General features: G+C 35.1%; 1 protein-coding gene across 4 annotated transcripts in view; it reads right to left on the bottom strand.

Moving 5' to 3' along the window:
• SWT1 (SWT1 RNA endoribonuclease homolog) overlaps window positions 1-23,986 on the bottom strand; it is a 74,293-nt gene that overhangs the window by 24,161 nt on the left and 26,146 nt on the right. For 2 of the 4 annotated variants that reach the window (XR_012492946.2, XM_019738097.3), the window contains exons 11-16: window positions 17,682-17,827; window positions 16,223-16,386; window positions 14,569-14,707; window positions 11,351-11,499; window positions 9,774-9,958; window positions 7,230-7,361 (exon numbers count right to left, since the gene is read on the bottom strand). Coding sequence is in view for 3 of the 4 variants with exons in the window: in XM_019738097.3 (XP_019593656.3) it covers window positions 7,230-7,361; window positions 9,774-9,958; window positions 11,351-11,499; window positions 14,569-14,707; window positions 16,223-16,386; window positions 17,682-17,827 (915 nt within the window). In the remaining variant the exon portion in view is untranslated. Of the gene's footprint in view, window positions 1-7,229; window positions 7,362-9,773; window positions 9,959-11,350; window positions 11,500-14,568; window positions 14,708-16,222; window positions 16,410-17,681; window positions 17,828-23,986 lie in introns of all 4 variants that reach the window. The other 2 variants (XM_088801630.1, XM_088801631.1) reach the window with 2 other exon arrangements.

The raw sequence follows: 23,986 nt of genomic DNA, 5'->3' as shown, positions 1-23,986 counted from the left end.
CTTATATCGCCTCCAGGAGTAGTAACATGACACTTAAAGATTCCTTTTCGTTTAGAACACCTTCCTTGACATGTGTGATACCAGTCTCTTGACCTTTCCATTCTGTCTTTCTGGTAATTCATCTTCAGCCTGTGTCGCTCCTGCTGCCAATACAACAGAGGCACCAACACCCCATCACTGTTCAAAGGAAAACGTCTTGGATCCTCTCATCCAGTTTCTGCCCTTGCTCTTTGCTCCCCACTGCTTTCCAGTGTCTTCTACACCTTCTTTGTGTGTTTTCACCTCAAATTTCCAGCATCACACTTGCCTTTGGGGGACAATATAAGACACCACATGTACTCATCCTCTCAAATAAATAACCAGTGTTTTCCTTTCTCTTCTCAATTTTAGAAATACTGTGTTCCATTCAACTATGCTGGGTAAATTCTAAGGCACTTCTAAAATACTCACCCAATCCATTGCAAAGTAAGTTCAAACAAATGACATATTTTTAAAATGTGCCAAAACAACCAGTTTGCCTGTTTTGTTTTCCTACGAATGCTACTTTGGTACACAGATGCTAACTTAGCCCTCACCTAGTCTGGCTATGCCATAGGATGGACATTTTTATTCCAGCTTTAAGACAGGTTTTAATCACTCTTTCAAATGACATGCTGTTGACAATCAGCAATATCATCTCAGATATAGTTGTTTTTCCTGCTTTTATTATCCCACTTGTTTCATTTGTTAACACCTGGCTCTTGAGACAAGACTATTTACCAGTGGAAACCTTTTTGGGATATTCATCTCAGCCAAGACAAGTGGACTCGTTCTCCTCTCAGAAAGGAAAAGACAAATTTCGAAAAACAAATGAAGAAGGTGAATATCCTTCTAAGGCAAAGATATTTTCTATTTGTTTGTCAGACATATAATCTTTTAAATTAAATTTAGAAATTTTCTAAAGTGCTGAGTCCAACTAAAACTTACCTATTGAATAAAACTAATGTCTTTTATTCAGTGTGAAAGTTTAGTGTATTTAAAAATGAGTTCTCTAGAATCAGACCAGGTTCAATAAGCCATTCTGCCACATAAACTATGCGACTTCAGGCACATTCTCAATCATACGTCATGTAAATAAATAAATAAATAAATGTCCATACGATTGAAGATAAAGGAAAAAAACACTAGCAAAACAGGAGAAAAAAGCTCATCTAGCAGCATTAACATGACAACATAAACTTGAAGGCAAAAAGTATTATGAGCAGCTGAAAGGATCAAATCACCAGGAAGATACACCATAAACTCAAAATACACAAAGCACATGTTGACAGAGTTACAGTAAGAAACCGAAAAGCTCACAATTACAGTTGGAATTTTAACATAAATCTCAGAACTGCTCAAAAGTCAGCAAGCCTATAATTAGCATGAACAACATATAATGAACAAATTTGATCTAATGGACGCACAAGAGAATCCTTAAAAAAAACACAGAAGAAAACAGAAAGTAGTCAGGTGACATCATTTAAATGATGAGTTTCGTTTTAAACATTTAGAGTATGAGCTAAAAATTCACAATTGAACTAAGAGAGGTAAGATAAAAAATAATGTTCACGAAAAGGTTGGTAGTAAATGAGATCACAAAAAGACAGCGTGTATGGAGCGTGGTGAGGATAAGACACATCTAGTGATAAGCCCAGATAACATACTGCAAAAGCATTAAGTATATAAAAAAATTCCTGAAGTAACAACTAAATTGATCTTAGGTTAGAAATTTAAGTGCTATTCAATATCTACCTTTAACAAGTATGGCAGGGAAACATGGGTTCAAGATGAAGGCAACAACAGCATTACGGTAACACCTTTTGTTGAGACCTCAGAAAGATCTAAGAAGATGCCTTGGAGAATTTTTCAGACAGACAAAAGGCCCTTTAAGAGTGTGCCTCACAAATCCTATTAAACAACAGGACTTCCACAAATCTTAAGGGCACTGCCCACAGCAGTTTCACCAGGAACCCAAGGTAGAGAAGGGTTTATTTCAAAGAAATGTGAGGTTGCTATTTTTGTCCAATGGAGCGAACCCCAAAAAGATTCATAGAAACCAGTTTTTTAGAGGACTGCTCTGGTAGTGAGTGGTATCACCACTTGGACTAACCAGGATAGAGGCAATAGAAAACGAAAAGAGGTCTTCGGGCTCCCTACCTTTCATGTGCAGGAAGCAGGCTGACGAGGCTCCTCGGTTGCAGCTTACGTGTCTTAGGGAAAAAGTTCCGGGGCCAAAATCAAGAACCAGGGAGCAGAGTCAAGAGCAGCTGTAAGTAATTCCCAGGCAGGACAGAGCCCTAATCAAGGCAATGGCAGCCATGTGCACAGCCGGATTTTTGCATCGCTAGCGATCCTGTGTGCCTCTTATTTCCCTGCTTTTTGAATGTGAAGGTGTATAGTTATCCTATGCCTGTAATGATGCTATATGTTGGGAGGTGGGGGGAACTAATTTTTCTCTTTAGTTCACAGTAAAGATAGAGAGGAATCATACTCCAGGAGCTGTACCCAGGGAACCACAACCAAGAAGCCTAAAGAGGGCTCCTTTGTGTCAACTGAAGGCCGACATTCTCTAAATAACCTTTTTAAAACTCTGAGAGGTCAGCTATCAAGACATACAGTATTAAGTTAATAAAATATTCTCTCCAGTGCAAACTTCACAGTCTTTGAAGCAGCTAAATCATTAGTGGGTCTGAAAAGCCACTGTGATTGCAGAATCCCTTTTCCCAGACATCATGTATGGTTATACGTACTAGTATATATTGTGTTCTTATATTAAAATGGGGTAAGAGAGTAACAGGAAAATTCATTTTTCAGAGGCTTAATAAGCAAAATATATGTAAATGACAAACACATAAAATTCCAACTTCGTGGACTATAAACACGTTTTAGAAAAAAGGCTCCATAAAGTATTTCAAACCAAAGCCGGAGGAATGTAAGAGTTTACTAAAGTTTTGAAGATTATTAAAGTCTTTGAAGATGATAAAAATTCATCACCTTCCTTTCCCCAGTCCAAGCAGAAGTCTCCTTTCCCAACATCACATTCCACAGTCGGGCACGAATGCCCAGGCCGAATACGACCATGTCCACCAAACCAGTTACCTCTACTTCTGACCAGGCAGCTCATCTACTTCACAGACACAAAAACACACTTCAAACAGTTTCCTTGTTGTTTTGAGTGTAAGCTTTCAAGTTAAAGGTGCACACATTCATAGTATGCCTCAGAATTGGACTATAAGACCGGTTTAGTTAACTTTGTTGAGATGCCAGTTTAAGCACAAAACACACACAGTCATTTAATGGCGTTTTTTGATTCATGTGCAAGTAGAACTTTTCTTATTTTTTGAATTTGCCAGATGACTCTTCAATTAATTTTCATTCCAAATGAAACTTTGTAATTTTTATGTACTAAGCAAAAGGTTTTTGCGAGCTGGAGAATAACCTGATCCATCTAAGCATAAGTTTACTAAAGTACAAAGTAAGTCTAGATAGTACTGACCTAAAAAAAAAATAAAATCTTAAAATACTTTTGTCTACATGGAAAGAGTATTGACTCAGCTTCTCTAATGTTTATAAGGAAGCCATTAACAAAAGGGCTCAAATTATACACATAAAAGGAAAGATGAGAAAGAGAGAAGCAATAACTAACCCAAGAGCAAGTAAGTTTATTAAATTCCCTTTCCCGCCCAAGAAGAAAGTGTGCAGAAATTATAGGCATCAGCCACACACCCACTCGTTTTTCAACTTTTACAAAATTAGGTATTGTACTCCCAGATGTGTAACTATGGAGTGCTTCACCAATATTTTCAATCTTAACTTATTACAACCTTGTTTAGCGAATTATTAAAACTGAAATACACATTTTATACATCTCAAATTTAACATACCAACTTCAAGGAGAAAACAAAGACTAAGACTTGTAAATATATTACAGTTCAAAAAGTATTTTCACATGTATCATCTCATTTATTACTCTGAAGAAGGACTCACATTTAATAAAGAAAGAAGCTGCCTTAGACAGGGTAGATGACATGTCCGAAGTTAGCTACAAAGGGATAAATTTGGAACTAGAAGCCCAAGCTCTTAGTTAACAAATACATTTTCATTCACTTTTTTAATTGAAGGCCCTGGTTAACAAGTCATCTTATTATTGATTTCCAATGTAACACCATACATGATTTTCTATAAGAAATAGAGTTGATATTTATTCACTGAAAGCCAAATAAAACTATTCCATTTTAACAAGCATTGAAAAATGCTAATGAATTTGCAGTCACTACAAAGTTGAATGCATTTTTCAATGTTTAAACATTTAAACATTTAAAAATCCATCCATAATTACCCAAAAAGAAGTTTTAACAGAACTTATTTTGATTTAACGTGACTTTTTCTTTAAAAATTTTAAGATCACATATGCACTTGACAAAATAATATAATTATTAACTTCCATTACTCTTGATTGAAATGCATATTTGTCTGAAAGGGGGGAAAACAGGCAATTTTAGTCGTTTCCTGTTAACGAATTCTGAAATGAGCAAACTTTTTATCCACAATGCCCTCTACTGGTAGCTAAAGAGGTTCTGATACACTTACTACAGGAGGTTGGATCGGTTTCTTGAAGTGTGGTCCCCAACCCCGCCACCTGCACACGAATCCCCTGGAAAGCGTGTTAAAAACACAACTTCCCTCCTTTACAAAATATCTACAGATATTGTGATTTCAATAATTCTGGGGTAGATCTAGAACTCTGCGTTTCTAACAAGTTCCCCAACAAGTAAGCGGAGAATCACTGGTTTGGGTAAGAATACCGACACCTGACTTCCAAAGGACAATAACTTTCTGAAAAGCTCTGGGAAGACATCACTGTGCGTGTTTTGTAGAGAAAGAGTGAGGCTTAAGACTATTTACCCCGGGTCACAGGATCGAAAGTAGCAGAGCCACTAACATTTTCTTGTTCCTGGAAGTGCTTGTCCTTAGAGGAAATATTAACAAAATTGTATCAGCCTTAAAATCCACTTCTTTACAGACAGCTATGTGGGTGGTACATACGCAGCACCTTCTCCACCCTGGTTCACAAGAGAACCCCCCAGGGAGTTTGGAAAAATGCTTATGCCCAGGTCCCAGTCCCAGAGATGCAGATTAATGAGGTTTAGCGTGGGACCTGGACATTGTTCTGTTTTTCAAAGCTCCCAGATGATTCGAATCGGCCGGCACGGCTGAGCACCACTTAGCCCATGGTGCTCAGCCTGAGTGCACAGAACCACCTGGAGGACACGGTCTGCTGGGCCCCACACCCAGAGTTTCTGATTCAGCAGGTCTGGGAGGGTTGGAGAATTATATTTTTACAAGTTCCAGGAGGTGATGATGACGCTGGTTCTGTTGACCACAGTCTGAGAACCAGTGGTTAAACATAGTTGGCTAAGGGTTCTCAACTTGCCTACATATTAGAATCATCTGGACAAATTTTTAAAATCCTGACAGGCAGGCACACCCTCCAACCCATTACATCAGCATCTCTCGGGTACGGGACCCAGGCATCAATATGTGTACAGCTCCTAAAATTAAAAAAGACTTCTCTGAAACCTATTGCCACCCCAATAGACTTTAAAAAAAATTTTTTTAAAGGCTTCTCTACAGCAAAGGTGTATAAAACCCATTAATATATTAATGGATACATGTATAGTGATTTTCCAAGAGGATAGTATAGTATGGAATATTTCCAAAGCTCTTTGGACCAGAAACACTTATATCAAGGCATAAAGTTAAAAGCTCTGAATGTATGAACTATTAACCTATGTGGTAAGTGCTTTGAAAGACCTACAAGACATTCCCCTGCAACCTCAATCCAGCCTCATCTTTTGCCAAACCCTTCCTCTCTCCACCGCATAGGTCCCTTTAAAATATCAATAACCCTCTATTGCAATTACCTGTTTTCATGTGACTGTTTGGCACTCTTTCTACAAGCTCTCTGGAGTCAGAGGCAGCATCTGATTTATCTTTGATTCCCCAGAGACTAGTATGATGCCTAGCATAGCTGGTGCTCCATACACATCTGTTGAGTAACTGAACACAGACTGATATCCCCACTGTCTGTAGAAAAGGCAGTGTCAGGCATGGCTTTCATGTACCAGAGTATGCAATAGCGCTTACACAGCTAAAGTCAGAATTGACTATTTCTCCCTCATAAAGCTACTCTTATTTACTGCTGCTTTAAATAAAACAGGACCACTTGCACTTAGAGATGATGTGGAACTTGTCCTGGGATCCGCCACATATTCAACTTGCTAGTAACTTAAGGGTGGCAAAAAGATTTGGTAATTTTTTTATTCTAAGAATCATTTAGCTAACTGGGATCCAAAAAAAAGTGCAAATGCTTTATATATTAACAAGGAGATGAAGAAAGTTGGAAAAAAACCCTTAAAGAGAAAAGGAAAAAAACAAAACCCCCAACTACTGTTTCCAAAATCCAAGGTTTCCAATCATGGACATACTAAAATCAAATCAGTTTTGGTTTTGTTTTTTCATTTATAAAGAACAGCAGTCTTCTGTGAGCAAGCTACACATCTAATTCAAGCCAAGCAATTTTGATATAGATCCAAAACATTGCAAGGTTAAGTTTAGTATTCTCCTTTAGTGTCACAAAAGAAAGCATTTGACTTCATGCTATAAAGGTGCTAGGGCACATTCTATAGCTTTCTGGCACTATGTTTTCTACATGCTTCACAAGTATTTAAAATAATCCCACATGTGTAAGTCTCAAAACATCGCAAGACTATGTTGCTTCTCAAACTTTTTCAGTTTATAGTACTGTGAGACTGTATTGGAGGAAATCAACCATCATGTTAGCAAATATTAACATATATTTGTTTTTAAAGTGCAGTGATAATTACCTCAACATATATTTATTCAACAAGTAATTACTGAGTGCCCATTATGTGCCAGGCACTGCTCGAGGAGCTACAGTTAATAAAGAAAATAAAGTGTCTTGTGAAGTTTACAATATGATATATTTTTTCCAGAAAGGAAAAAGTGGAACATTTTTGTGGTCCAAGCTAGAAAAAGGATTCTTTGCAAGAGAAGGGAAGAGTTAAATCTAAAAGTGATTAGTTTATAAAACTTGCTGGAAGATTCCCAGCAACTCTGAAAAAGCTGATAAGACTAGAAGAAAAAGAAAAGTAATAAATAAAACTTTAAAATTAATTTATGATTACCTCTGAATTCCTTCAAGAATATCCTTCACAGCGGCCATCAACTTTTGAAGATATATAAATGCTTCTTCAAATGATGCTATTTTTGAAGAAGTCAGAGCTGAATTCGAGCCCAATCTTTGAAACACATCTGTGCTGAGATAGAGAAAAAGATACTCATAGGTGCACAAGCGTATTTACTGTAATTACAGCATTTTCATTTTGAATGTATAAAATAACTCTTATTTATAACTTAGCTCTCATAATGCTGATGTATTTAAATTACACTGTTTTCTTCTAAGAGTTTTATAGGTTTAGCTCTTATATTTAGGTCATCTATCCATTTTGAGTTACTTTCTGTATGTAGTATAAGGTCAGGTCCAACTTTATTCTTTTGCGACAACTCTACTGAGTTGTCCCAGCACTATCTGTTAAAGAGACTATTCTTTCCCTACTGAATGGTCTTGGCATCCTTGTCAAAATTAACTGACCATAGATGTATGTGTTTGTTTCTGTACTTTGAATTCTAGTCCATTGACTTACATGTCTATATTTATACCAGTAGCACAGTTTTGAATACTGTAGCATTGTAGTAAGTTTTGAAATCGGGAAGTGTGAGTCCTCTAATTTTCTTAAGTGTTCCTATTAATGAACACTGGATTTTTCCATCTATTTAGGTCTTCTTTAATGTCTTTCAAAAGTGTTTCATAGTTTTCAGTGTATAAATTTTGTACCTTCTTGAATTACATTAATTCCTAAGTATTTTATTCTTTTAATAACGTAAGTAGAATTATTTTCTTTACTTGCTTTTCAGATTGTTCATTGCTAGTGTACAGAAATACCACTGGTTTGGGGCATCTATTATTTTTAAAATAAAAACCATAAACTTATTTTATTTAAAAATATTATTTAAAAAATTTTTTATACATTAAAAGCCTAGTCATTGTACGTAATTTGAAAAATACAGGAATGTTTCTAGAAAGAAGAAACTATGCAACGCACATAGTCCACCAACTAGCGACAAGCATTATTAAAATCCATGAAGGTATTAATCATTGATAGTATCTAACACTCAAATTCCTCACAAATAGAAAAGACACAAAAACCTGGTCTGATGTGCTGTAAATTTACAACTGATTATTAAACCACAAGAACAGCACAGGACAAGAAGATGCCATTTACAATCATGCGGAGTAATGGTGCATGGGGCCTACCAGACCCTTCAAATGACCATCTCTACATGAAAGGCTCAAGCACAAACATGTTGAAAAGTTCTACAGTAACTCAGGTACACAAACGGGCATGCAAACAGTGAAGTAGGCTTTAATCAACTAAATACTGATAAAGCAATATAAGCATTTTTCACTTACTGAAATACTATAATGCAAAGTCTATTATCCCAAATTCTATAACATCCCCCACACATGTATGTACTACAGTTAGCTCTAAGGTTCATCAAGTACTCAAATGTTTTCTAAATGAAAGGAAGATTAAAACGTCTTAGATATGGTTTTAATCTATTTTATTTTGCCTGTTATGTAGGGGAACTTACGCTAACAAGAATATCTGATTAGCCAAAATATTAAACATATATTAAACATTTATTAAGTCTAGAGAAAACCAACAAACAAAACCTATCCTTTATGTGAAAATACAAATTTTTAAATATTATTTAGCTTACATCAGGTATAGATACTTCTTTAGTATGATGGATGATACATTTTTTGACGAAAAAAAAATTAACTATATCAAAGGACTAAAAATGGGTTCCAAATCTGCAGAGTTGTAATAGATGTGTGATTGAGAATAGATGTTTAAATGGAGTGCTAATATTACTTTGCTGCTCTTCTGAACATCTCGCTAGAACAGGCAGGTAATCTTAATCCAAAACAATAGTCATCCTGAGCCCTTTAACAAAAAAATCATCCTATGAAGTATGCTTTAAATTATTTTTTGTTACACCAGCAGCATCCTATTTAAAGAACTACTCACAAATAATCTCTGTCTTTTCATTTTACCAAGACTATGGTATTTTATGTGTATGAAAGTAATAAAAGTATTTCTTCCTTTTAAATTAAAGTATCTTCCTTTTTAAAAAAAATCTCCCATGAATTTTCCCTAATCCAGACTGACCTTTTCTTAAATTATTGTAAATTTTATTAATCTTTGTCTCTTCTTACTTTGTTTAGCCAATCTAGGAAACTATTCTTTGGTTTTGATATATAGAGGCAATGTTTCTCCACCAAGATTTCACATCTGAATCACCTGCAGAGATATTATTTTTTTTTTTTAGATTTTTTTTTTTTTAATGTACTATCTCACTTCGCCTCAGTCCTACTGAACCAGACTTTCTACAGATACAGTGCAGGCATATATATTTTTAAGACTCTTGAGATAATTCTGATGCACACCCCTATTTAAGCATCACTGTTTCTTAGATACCCATTTGGCAAAAGACCTTCAATAAGATAATCTAGTACATTAATCTCAGAACCCAAGCACTAACTCCAATGAATAACAGTGATGATAGAAAACCCTAAAATTCAAAAATTCTTCGCAATTTAGTACCTGTTTTGATATATTGTAATCCAAACATTCTCTAGAATAGACCAGATTTCTTGATGCCTGTTGGGTTGGGAAAGTTGAGAACCTGAGAAAACGATTTCTTGGTTAGTAGACTTCATTGGAGAAGTATCTTCTTGCTTTTTACCCACGGTATTTTCAGAAGGATTTCGATTAAATTTTGTCTTGACCTGGAGAAACAAGAATTACATAAAATGCAGCCAATTAGTAAGTGAGAGAAGAAACATTGCCAATGTTCTAGCTTTCTGGGAAGTGTTCACTGTTTGTTTTGTCCTTGATTATGTACAGAATATTTCCAGAAAAGTATCAGAGCTAAAAAAAAATTTTCCTTTTCCATTTATATCAAATAAGATTTCCAATCTATTTATTATAGTGACCTTTGTTCGCTAACATGCTAATATCAATTTAAGAATCCTCTTGTCGCTCCTGCACACATATGGTATTGAACTGCAGAGGCACCTAGGATACAAGGATAAATAAGTACAGTCAAGCCTCCAACCACCTTATCATCTTCTAAAAAGCATGAGATTCAAAAGGCTGTTAAAAAAAAAAAATCAGTATAGAATGTGAACCTTATTCTATGAACAGTGAACCAGTGAAGGTTTCTTACTTAAGAAATGATATACACGAAACTGCACTCTAAGACAAACTGGAACAGAAAAAAGTAGAGGCAAGAAAGTGGTTAGAAGGCTACTGAAATAATCCAGGAAAAGAGGACTGAGAACTTGAATTAGGTTTAAAAAAATCACAGCAGAATAAAAAGAAAAATGTATGCAAGAAATATTTTAGAAAACTTGGCCAAAGACTAGATTCAGGGGCCCTAAGATTTTTCTTAACCTAGATGCCTACAGGAATAATGGTACAAATAATAAAAATTTAGGGTGTCCATAAAGTCTAGAAATATGTTTAAACAGATCGAACCTCCTTAATTACGGATGCAAAGGAATATAAAGACAGCTTTACTCAGTAAAAGTCGCGCTCATAAATACTTACAAGCAACACACCCCCGAAACATGCGCAAGAACTGATGGAAATGCTTACTTTCATGTGCTACGTTCACTGCAGTTTTAAACAGCACATTATACTATGCATTGCTAATGAAGGATAAAACATTGAACATATCACGTATTATCATATGTAGCAATAAACCACTGAGTGTATGTTTATCTATGTTTCTGTATTTTATGGCCACCAGTAAAGCCAAGAATAAAGGCTGGTTGTAGAGAAGGAAAAAGGAGACGGGCATAGAAGTACCGTGTTTCCCCGAAAATAAGACCTCGCCGGACCGTCAGCTCTAATGTGTCTTTTGGAGCAAAAATTAATATAAGACCTGGTATTATATTATATTATATGTATTATATTGTATAAGACCGGGGGTACGTTTTATCATTTGTAGTAAGAATTGCTTATTCCATATTCATTTCACTTAATATATTGCTTAATGCCTTTAGTATGTTAGAATAAGTTAGAATTAAAATATCCTTTACCTATGGTTGTCTGCTAACTATGTTTTAGGACACATGTGATTAACTCCTCTTAATGGCATTCCAAAGGCATCTTACCTCTGTAAATGTTTGCAGTAGTTTGTTTACTTGAGCAAAGGCCTGGGGAAGGATACCATCATAATTTGATCTTGTACTGAAAGCATGTAACAGACTTTGAGAATCCTGAAGCAAGAATTTCACTGTTGTAAAATCCACTGTTTTGTTAGCTGGTAACAGAAAATTAAGAAGGAGAAACTATGTTAAGAATGAGCATACCACACAAAAATGTCATTGGAAAGTCAATCTAATACTAATTATGAAATTTAAAAAGAGTACACATTTACACCTATATGCCACTTCTAATTTATCTCTCTGGTGTAAAAAGCAACAATTGAACAGACTTAGTTATAGACAAAGTTCTTGGAGTGGATTCTGGTATGGTGTATTCAGATTCCAGGAGTTCCCTCAACATGATCGACTCCAAAGTAAAAGTAAAGTGAAAGAACATTGTACTCTTCAGAAAAGAAAGATAATCACCAAACAAATATCAAAACTGAGGCTTCACAAAGAGATTACTGTGCAGGCATCAGAAGAGTCACATTTTGGTGGAAAGCTCATAAATTCTACATGGCACCACTCAATCAACTCAGTTATTATGTAACGATTTACCTTCATAGTCCATTACATGAAATGCAATACTAAGTTTATTGAAAACAATGTGTTCTCTCTCTATGCTCAGCACAACTGTAGCAAGAAATAAATAATTTGGGTAACAGTAAGCTGTGGACAAAAGAAGCTGGCAGAATATTTTCCCCTATAAATTAGCAGTGACTTAATCTACAAGTAATCATCTAAGGGTATAGTGATTTTCTCTCGAGAAACGAAAATTACTTACATTAAAGTCTCAAACCAATTAGGAGAGGTGGTGACAATAATTTCAACTATTTTAAAAGTTACGAACAATGAAGTTAAGTAACTTTCTAATGTCACCAAAACTCAGAAAAAATTCCTTCCATTATTAAGATAAAATGCTACATAACAGTTTTCAAAGGCATTTAAAATAGCCATGCTACAACATGTTTTATTTTCTTTTAATGTTCATTTTCTCCGAAACACCAGTATGGTTTTTTCACTGGCACTCTGAGTTAAAAACAAACAAACAAAGAGTTCCCTGTATCACTTATACAACAAGTATTTCCTTGTGAAATACTGAAAGGTCAAATGAAAATAACATATTTTAATAACTGACCACACAATATTCAGAAATTCTAATCTAATGTGATGGTTACAGCCGAGTTTCTGGCTTCCCCTTTATCAAGCAAATAGTATATTTCCTTACAAAACACTTTTAGTTATTTTTAAAGTCAATGACTAGTTTAAATTCCGGTGGGAAAGAGATGAGAGAGATTCTACACATAGAACAGAATGGAGATTTGATGAACCTAGTAAATCTCCCGAGGAGGAGAAACTGGGCGTAACTTTTTTGTAGGGTGCTTCTCCAACGTAAGTCTATGCTCAGTAGGGCTCATATCCTTGAGTTAATCATTTTATTTCTGTCTTACAAAAACTCTTTATGAAGATTAAGGGCAAACGGGAAATAACAGTGATAAATTCAGTATGCAGACACAATATAAAGACAAATCTACATAATTGAAATAATTTAATGCTTACATAAGAACAATAATTATTTAGACTACAGTTAATATGGATAACAAAGTTAGAAAAAGCAACTAGTCATTTTCCACAGAATTTTCTGTGACTTGATCTAAGGATACGGGTGTGGTACAAGTGAAGTTAAACACTTATGTATAACTCAACAGCTGAGGACAGTATTCAAGGTAGTAAACAAAATCACAAACTGTGATTCTTCTAATTCAAAATTATTTTAGAGCAGAAAGCACTTTTATCATTTTTTCAACACTGTTCAAAGTCAGTAAACATTAGGCATCAGATTCTTCTAGACCAAGGATCAATAAATGACGCACACAATGACTCCAAAAATGATTTTTTAGCAGAAGGAATGGTCACCGTCTCTTCACGTCTTTCCCTATTGCCAGTTAGAGCTGCCCCTACCACCTCTTAGCTGTAGGAGCAAAACACAGCCGACCCCAGGAAGAAACAGACAAATGGAAGATGGCAACTAGATACCCCACTTTTGAAACTAAATCTTGTTCAAGTTCATACATGGTTTACAGACTTTCTCTTTTTATAGAACCAACTAAATCATGCCTCTAGTAAAAGATATGAAAAATGTTTCCATATAGCTTGTGAAACTGCTTTGAAGACATTTACAACATGTGGTTCTATGACCCTGATATAATAATACCTCTAATAAATAACTTCTATAGTTAAAGACAATGCCTGGAAAATACCTTTATTTTAAAAGTGGTAACTTTGAAAAACAGGTATTCACGACACATCATAAGGCACTGACTGGACACTTTAGATCCCCTGGGGTTTTACTGTGCTTTTTAAAAGGTATAGTAAGACAACTCCAGCTCTCTGACTTTGGACAAATCACTTACCCTCTCCAGGCTAGTTTCCTTGACCACAAAACAGGGGCTTTAATAACATTAGGTCAGGGCTTTTCACATCTTGTTCTTCTTAGCAGACAAACTTTTTTTTCCCCCCTCAAATCCGACATAGAATCTCCATATATAAAGAGGTCAAAGAAAGCTGCTAGGCTATAAAGTTGGGGTTGAAGGCCAAAGGCCCACCAGGGCCCCGGCCTCCCAGCAGCCTCTCCACCTCCACATGCTGGCAGCTCCAGAGAAACTTCAGGAAGCCTGAGGTTCTGCTCAGCACACCAACTAAGTGGTTGATTACAGTCTTTTCTGGTTTGAAAATTCTCTATGCACCAAAGCCTAAGGCTCCTTATTCCTTACCCATATATTTTAGATAGAAACCTTGATACACTATCTCTAAAATCAGTCCATGAAATGGGGTCAAAATTTGTGTTAAACACAGTGAGAAATGAAAAAGAAAAAAATCTAAATAACTTGATTTGCATACTTGAATAAACTAACAAATACAGTTTTAAAAGTTTGCAAACATTATTAAAAATCATATATGCACAATACCCAGGAACACCAACAATGAGACCATTAATAGTCACGAGCTCTATGACCCACATCCATTCGTCCAGCTGCCACAAATTCCCTTTATTAATGGGAAGCATAAATGATTAAGAATCAACTGACACACTTTTTATTAATTTAGCTTCACATTCCGTGGAGTATTATTTGCTAGACTGACTTTAATACAACACTGCTAAAAACAACATAAAAGATTCATACCTTTGCAGAGATTTTCATACAAGCTCTCAATGGTTAAAAGCAAGCTCTTTTCCATAACTAATCCAAATACAGCCAACCAATGTTTCCTAAAGCACTGTAATAAATGCATTAGCGTCCATGGTGGTTTCAAGTACAGCATCTAAAACGTATTTAGAAAAAATGAGCATTTCCTGATTTATTATTCCTATTATTAAAAAGTACAGTTGGCACTTGAACAACATAGGTTTGAACTGTGCAGGTCCAGTTATATGTGAATTTTTCTCAATATACATACACAGTACTGTAAATGTATTTTCCTTATGATTTTCTTAATAACATTTTCTTTTTTCTAGCTTACTTTATTGCGAGAATAAAGTATATAATACATGACTGTTGATGTTATCAGAAAGGCTTCTGGTAGGCTATTAGTAGTTAAGTTTTGGGGGAATTATAAAACTTATATGTGGATTTTCAACTGTGTGGGTGGCTGGCACCCCAAACCCCCACATTGTTCAAAGGTCACTGTACTTATTTAGGAATTTCTGCATATATTTCTAGACAAAATATAGCTAGTTGAATTCTTTTTAAACTACAAGATGTTTTATTAAAAGCCAATCATAATCTTAAAGTGCTAATTCCATTGCAAATTGCTTCTGTAAAATTCATGTTAGTATTAATCCTTATATAGTTTCAGAAACAATCTGTGCAAAAAGAATGAGAAGCACAGTTTTAATTAGCAAAGATCATCAATCTACTTTACAACATGGTCATTTCTATGAGGAAATCAATCTAATTATTTCACGTAACTGATGAAAAAAATCTATGTGGAAAAACATTGTCAATTATAATTGACACTTGCTACACTCTTACAAAGATGTTTATAAAGACTGATCCTTTAACACAAGACGTCACATTCTTTTTTGTCTCATTCATATAAAGTTACTGTCCTAGACTGTTATGAAATATCCAATTTAAGTCAACCCTCCTAGAATCTTTCACCTGATCATTCTTCATCATCTTGGTTCAACACTTGATAATATAATCAAGCAGCAAACACACTGGATTGGCAAACATAGAATCTCACTGAGTATCTGGAATAGATACAATCTATAATTGATGGCAACTAATGTTTCTCCTAGCTATAAATGTAAACAGCAAATAAACATTAAACTAAAAAGGCCCCTCCTGCTAAATGTGGAGTTTTACTTATTGCAGAAAAGATGTGAATCTAAACAAAATTCAAAATATCTTGCTAATATGATTGAATTTATACTGATTCTTGTATTTACATACCATAAGCCAAAATATTCCTTTCTTTTCCTGAACATATATTGCTGGGGAAATTCCTTATAACAGACATTTTGACTCAAATAAACTAAATATCAGAGTTTTTCTGAATTCAGCTTAAGCTCCACGAGGACAAAGTGTCTGACACACAGTAGATGCACAATACATATTTGTTCACTGAAAAAAATGACTAATATAGCCCTAATCTTTAGGAAATGTCCATATTTAATTTTCAAAATGTTATTTCAAAAACGTCAAGAAAAAATACGTGATATAGATTATTACAATGAAGCTTACACATTTTATACAAGTAAAATTTCTTTAAAAAAGGTAACCGATCTTTAGCAATAAAGAATAAATTTTCAACTAATAGGGTTGAAATACTCACCTCCATCCAAAGGTTTCCAAAAGCAATTTTCATTTCTGTTTCTAATATTGAAGATAAAGCTGTTCCAAGAGATTTTTCAAGATCAGATATTATGCTTTCAAGTAGAATGGGCAGTCCAGAATTTGTAGATTCTTCCTCAAAGCTCTCTTCCAAAGATGTTGCTTCTTTAAAACAGTTACAAGCTTTACTTAGGACAGCAACAGTAAATATTTTATATATAATTAGTATTTGGTCACAAATAATAAACATTTTATGTATATAATTAGTATTTGAATTACCTAGAAAACAAATACTTTATTTTAAAAATAGTATTTAGAAACATGTATCTCTAGTATAATTGTTTTAGATGTAATATAAACCTATTACATTAGCAAATGCTTTATCTGTTTGACAATATGTCAATAATGCTTTGAATTTACCTGTAAGAGAAAAACCAGGAATTATGGGTCAAAATGTGTTTTCTTCCAAAAATAGCATATGCTTCCAACTCACATCCATAAATTTTTTTGAATGGACCGAAATCTCTGACTTAACTACTTTTATCCCTCCCCCTTTAAAATGAGTTTTTTATTATTTTAACTGATATTATTTAATCAACATTACTATTTTGATACCTGAAAACCGACTATAATTTCTTTACGGCAAAATTCAAAATATTAAATGGCTTATCTGTACAAAAACAAACTAAGGATTTAAAATGACAGTAATATAATGGTTAAACTGAAAACATTTTACCCCTAAAAACCCATATTAGAATATCCTGTTATTCCTTCTAAATGCCATTTTGAATATTATGACTAAAGAAATTTTATTACCAAAATGTCAAGTATCATGTGTATATATGAAGTTTTTTAGTTATACATAAAAGTACATACAATACTAGAGACTTCAATAATTATTTTCCCCACAAAGGGAAAAGGTGGTATGTGTTTTTAAATTATGTCAGATTTAATATACTATTTCATCAAATATCAAGCTATAGAACAGATCATTCTGGTGAAAAAAAAGAGATTATTCTGGTGCAAGAAAGCCTTTAACTTTCTTAACTACTAGTTTAAAATTAACAAAAAAAAACTACTACTAGAGTCAAGTTTTCCTCTTATTGGGCTTTTATAGACTTAATAGAAAGTTATGAATCTGAAAATAATTTTAAAATGAAACTAAAAATTTATCTCCATTTCAAATGAATATTTCCTGTAGCCACTATGTAAAAATGTGTGCGTACAAAAATTCAAATTAATTTGTAAGAGTGTATGTAGAAGGCAATACTGTTAATTATGTTTTCTTTTGAATTACCATTATAATTTTCATTTATTTCTACCATTTACATGCGAGCAAATATTTCAAACAATGTTATTTTAAATGTTCAAGATGAAAATCTGCTATTAATTCCAATTGCTATCCATAATCTTAGTATATAAAATAAGATATTTCTAATTATTTGTAGTAAGAATACTACCTGCTTTCAATTGTTGCTTAGATATACAAGGCTGTTGACATACATCTGTGTTCAGAGATAAGTTTAAGAACTCTGCACTCAATTCTTCTTTACTGAGTGACTTCACACCACTTATTAGGCCTTTGTTTCTTAAATTTTTATCATCCCTAAGGTTGGGTTAGGAGGAAAAAATATTTTATTTTTGATAAGATAAATCACATGACAACTAAAAACACATGGGCTCTAATCAGAGATTTGGGATTTTCAGCATATATATGAACAAAAGAGAACATTTTATTTTTAAATAGAGAAGATAAAGGAATTAACACATAATAGAGTCACATTACATGAGCTTTTGAGAATAACATCCAAAGAGAAATAAATAGATACGTAGTCATAGTCAGAGAAATCATTTATACAGGGCAGGCAATTACAAACTTACTCAAAGTGAGCATAAGACAAATGGTGTGAGTTTGCTGTTTGCAGAAAGAAGTCAGTATGATTACAGTACAGTGCATGAGACCAGTTTATGTGGCTACAGAAAAAGGCAAGGCCATTAATACATGGAAAAACAAGTGAGGGCTTCAATGGGGAAGTCACATGATCAGATCAGTGTTTGTGAAATTGTTCCGGAGTCTAGAAGGCTTCCAGCTTTTGTTAATGGACGAGCAGCTTGGTCAGATTAACCCTCCCACATATGAGGATTAAAAGATCTGGACAAGCTATTTGAAGGCACCAGAGAGCAATAAAATGTAGGCAGAAGCTGGAGGGCAGTCTACCCTCAAGACCAGAAACTGCACTGGGGAGAGCTATAGGTTTCTACCTTTTTGCCTAAGGGCATTCCCCACTTCATCAATGTCTTCAGACAGAAAGCCACAGCCTTAATGGCTTAAAATGTCAGAAGACAATGTTCAGAGCTGGCCAGAGCAGGTAGAAAGTTAAGAGGGAAACTGAAGAAGGGAGGAAACCACAGAGCAGGTGAGCCCTAAAATATGCATATAAATTCTGCCCAGAGAAAACAACACACTGCCAAGAGACAAAGCAATTGACAGAACCAGACTCACCTATGACACAGAGCTTGAAGCTATCTGACAGGGAATTTAAAATAATCTTGATTAATATGTTTGAAGGCTCTAATGGAAAAGGTGAATAATATGCAAAATCAGATGGGTAGTATCAGCACAAATTAAAAAAAAAACCATAAGCTGGAAGTGCTAGAAATAAAACACAGTAATAAAAATCAAGAATGCCTTCAACAGGCTCCTCACTAGACTAGACATGGGAGAGGAAAATAAAACAACACAACAAAACACTTGAAGACAGGTCAAAAGAAAGTACCCAGACTGAAACAAAAAAAGAAGGTTAAAGAAAAAGTCCAAGAGCTGTGGGACAGTAAGATCAGGAATCTGGGAGCAGCTGGACGGGATGGATCTGGTTCAGGGTCTCTCACAAGGTTGGACCACGCTGTTGCCTATGGTTACGGCCAACTCAAGGTTTAATTGGCACTCATCCATGTGGTCATTAGCTGGCCTTAGCCCCTCACTGGTTTTTGGCTGGAGGCTTTAGTTTCTCACCATGTGGGCTTCTCCATAGGGCTGCTCACAGCATGGCAGTTTGCTTCCCCAGAACAAGCGATCCAAGAGAGAGGAGGAAGCGAGAGAGTGCCCAAGGATGTTCTAGTCGTTTATAACCTAATCTTAGAAATGACATACCATCACTTCTGATGCATGCTATTTGTCACATTGACAACCAACCCTGGTACAGTGTAGGAGGGGACGACACGAGGGCACTAATGCTAGGGGCAGGGATCATTGGGGTCATCTGAGAGGCTGGCTACTACAATGTAATTCTATAATACCAGAAGGAGAAAACGGAACCAGGCAGAAGAAACATCTGAAAAAATAATGGCTAAGAATTTCCCAAAACTAAAGACAGACACCAAACCATAGCTCCAAGAAGCCCAGAGAACAAGCAAGATAATTTGCTCCCCACAACATATACATAAACAATGAGGCACATCTGTCAAAAACTGCTAAAACAAACCGCTAAAGAAGCAAAAGACAAATCTTGAAAGCAATGAGGGGGGAAAAAAGGCACACTACATACAGAGGAACAAAGATAACATTTACAGCAGACTTCTCACCAGAAACCATACAAGCTACAAGAAGATGAAGTGACATCTTTAAAATACCAGGAAATTCTACCAAAAAACTATTAGAACTGATAAATGAATTTATAGTAAAGTAGCAGGATACAAAATTAACATTCAGATTTCAGTTGCATTTTTATACACCAATAACGAGCTATCAGAAAGAGAAATGAAGAAAACAATCCCAGGGGCCGGCCTGGTGGCTCAGTCGGTTAGAGCTCCATGCTCCTAACTCTGAAGGCTGCCGGTTCGATTCCCCCATGGGCCAGTAGGCTCTCAACCACAAGGTTGCCAGTTCAATTCCTCGAGTCCCACAAGGGATGGTGGGCTCCGCCCCCTGCAACTAAGATTGAACAGGGCACCTTGAGTTGAGCTGCCGCTGAGCAGCCACTGAGCTCCCAGATGGCTCAGCTGGTTGGAATGCGTCCTCTCAACCACAAGGTTGCCAGTTTTATTCCTCAACTCCCACAAGGGATGGTGGGCTGCACCCTCTACAACTAGCAACAGCAACTGAACCTGGAGCTGAGATGCGCCCTCCACAACTAAGATTGAAAGGACAACAACTTGACTTGGAAAAAAGTCCTGGAAGTACACACTGTTCCCCAATAAAGTCCTGTTCCCTTCCCCAATAAAATCTTTAAAAAAAAAAAAAAAAAAAGAAAGAAAATCCCATTTACAGTTGCATCAAAAAAATAAAATAAAATGCCTAGGAATAAATTTAACCAAGGAAGTAAAAGACCTATACTCAGAAAATTATAAGACATTGAAGGCAGAAATTAAAGAAGATACAAATAAGTGGAAACATATACCATGCTCATGAATAGGAAGAATTAATACAGTTAAAATGTCTATACTACCCAAAGCAATTTACAGATTCAATGCAATCCCTATCAAAATACCAATGGCATTTTTCACAGAACTAGAACAAATAATCCTAAAATTTACATGAAACCATAAAAAACCCCGAATAGCCACAGCAATCTTGAGAAAGAACAAAGCTGGAGGTATCACACTACCTGATATCAAACTATACTACATGGCCAATAGTAATCAAAACAACATGGTATTGGTATTAAAACAGACATATAGATCAATGGAATAGAATAGAGAACCCAGAAATAAATCCATGTCTATATGGTCCTTTAATCTAAGACAAAGAAAGCAAGAATATACACTGGGGTAAAGACAGTTTATTCAACACAATAACTGGGAAAATTGGACAGACAGATGCAAAAAAAAATGAAACTGGATCACCTTCTTATCCATATACAAGAATAAACTCAAAATGGATTAAAGACTCGAAACCATGAAACTCCTAGAAGAAAACATAGGTAGCAAACTGTCAGACATTACCCTTTGTAATATTTTTACTGATATATTTCCTCGGGCAAGGGAAATAAAAGAAAAAATAAACAAATGGGACTACATTAAACTAAATAGTTTCTGCACAGCAAAGAAAACCATCAACAAAATGAAAAGATATCCTACTGAATGGGAGAAGATACTCACCAACGATACATCTAATAAGGGGTTAATATCCAAAATCTATAAAAATCTCATACAACTCAACACCAAAAATTACTAAACAATCCAATTAAATAAATGGGCAGAGGACCTGAATAGACATTTCTCCAAAGAGGATACACCGGTGACTAACAGACCTATGAAAAGATGCTCAATGTCACTAATCATCAGAGAAATGCAAATAAAAACCACAATAAGATATCACCTCACAGCTGTCAGAAAGGTCATTATCAATAAATCAACAAACTACGAGTGTTGACGAGGATGTGGAAAAAAGGGAACATTTATGCACTGCTGGTGGGATTGCAAATTGGTGCAGCCCCTATGGAAAAGAGTATGGAGGTTCCTCAAAAAATTAAAAATAGAACTATCTTATGACCCAGCAATTCCACTCCTGGGTATTTATCCGAAGAAATCCAAAACACTAATTTGAAAAGATACACCTGTATGCACCCCTATGTTCATTGCAGCACTATTTACAATAGCCAAGATATGCAAACAACCTAAATGTCCATCAACAGATGACTGAATAAAGAAATTGTGGTATATTTATACAATGGACTATTATTCTGCCATAAAAAATAATTAAATCTTACCATCTGCGAAAACATGGATGGACCTAGAGGGTATTATGCCACGTGAAATAAGTCAGATTGAGAAAGACCAATGCCGTATGATTTCACTTATATGTAGACTCTAAAGAAGAAAATAAATTGACAAATAAGACAGAAACGACTCATGGAAACAGAGAACAAACTGATGGTTACCAGATGGGAAGGAGGCTCGGGAGCTGGGTGAGAAAGGTGAAGGGATTAACAAGTACAAATTGGTAGTTACAAAAGAGTCACGGGGATGTGCGGGGGATATAGTCAATAATATCGTTACCCACAACATACTTCCTTTAATATAAAGACACAGGTTAAAGGTAAATGGATAGAAAAAGATACACCATATAACTACTACCCAAAACAAAACTGGCAAAATAATATTAATACTTAACAAAAAGACTTCAGAACCAGGAATATTATCAGGGACAAAGAGAGCCATTATAAAATGAGAGAGGGGCTAATTCTCCAATAAGACAATCCTAAACAATCCTAAATGTGTGTCCATCTTGCTGTAGAACTTCCAACTACCTAAAGTAAAACAAAAAGAACTGAAAGAAATAGACAAATCCATACTTGTAGTCAGAGATTTCAACACTCCTCTCTCAGTAACACAGAATAAGCAAACAGGTAATCAGGAAGGTTACAGAAGACCTGAACAACACTACCAACCAACTTAACCTAATTGGAACGTATAGAATACTCAACAAGAGCAGAACATACATTCTTCTTAAGTGCACATAAAACATTCACCAAGTAGACCATATTCTTGTCCACAAAACAAACTAACAAATGTAAAAATAAAAATCACATAAACTATGTTCTTAAGTCGTAACAGAATTAAACTTCACGAATCAAGTAACAAAAAGATAACTGGAAAAATATGCAAATGTTTGGAATTAAGGAACAAATGTCTAAATAACCTATGGATCGAAAAGGAGGTCACAGGGAAATTATAAAGAACATTGAACTGAACGAAAATAAAAATACAGCATATCAAAATTTGTGGGATGCAATTAAAGCAGTGCTTAAAGGGAAATTTACAGCAGTCTCAAATAAATTATCTAAGTTTCCACCTTAAGAAACTCTAAAGAAAGCAAAAGGAACACAAAGAGTATTTGTGGCTTAACAATGTTCTTTATGTCAAGAGAGAATTGAGTTACACCAGTGTATCCATTGTCAGCACTGTATAGTTAAGATGTGCGCTTTTCAGTATTTGTACATTTTCCCTCAAAACACAAAGAACTTTATAAAATCTAGGAGGAAGGGAGTGGACGGAGGTACAGATAACAGAAAAATGGCAGAATTTTGATAATTGTTGTAGCTGGATACTAGCAGTTTATTAACTCTTCTTCACTTTGAGTATTGTTGAAATTCTCCATAATGAAACTTTTTAAAAATGAAAAATAAAAAATAAAAAAAAACATTACAACTTTCTGAAGAAAAAAATGAAGGAGAGCAAGTGTGGAAATAGCGAGCACAGTAGTCTTAGAGTAGGAAAGGATGGAAAATGAGGGGAAAAACATGGCTTGACATAGAATGGGGCAGGAATGATAAAAAAAAAAAAAGACGACTATACAGTATCCCCTAAGTGACTAGATATACATTGAGGGAAACGAAAGGCAGGTTATCAAAAATGACTCTGAGGTTTCTAGCTTTAGCAAATGAGAGGAAGGTGGCACTTTTTGTTCAGACGGAGAATAATTTAGAAGGAAAGTTCAAGAGTTCAGTTTTGGAGATGGGCATTTCAGATGTCCAAGATGTCCAAGTATAAATATCAAATAAGTAGACGAACATACGAGTTTAGAAGAGAGATACGGACTGGAGATATTAACGGGGGGTTGCTGGCCCATACTTATGACTGTTAACGTAGGTAAAGCACTTAAAATGATGTAAAGTATAGTGTTCTAGGTTTGCCTATTATTATAATTACCAGTTAATATCATCATCATCCATTTAGGTAATATCAATGTAGCCTCACAGTAATTAAGTGTGACTCACACAGCAGTCATGATTATCGCCCTTTTTAGGAAAAAAAATAAAAAATA

This window comes from Rhinolophus sinicus, chromosome 11 (genome assembly GCF_057876585.1).
Source record: "Rhinolophus sinicus isolate RSI-liver-muscle chromosome 11, RSI-T2T, whole genome shotgun sequence".
NCBI classification, from domain to species: Eukaryota; Metazoa; Chordata; class Mammalia; order Chiroptera; family Rhinolophidae; genus Rhinolophus; species Rhinolophus sinicus.
The sequence above is the reverse complement of the archived record's forward strand: the minus strand, read 5'-3'. Positions and strand labels throughout refer to the sequence as shown.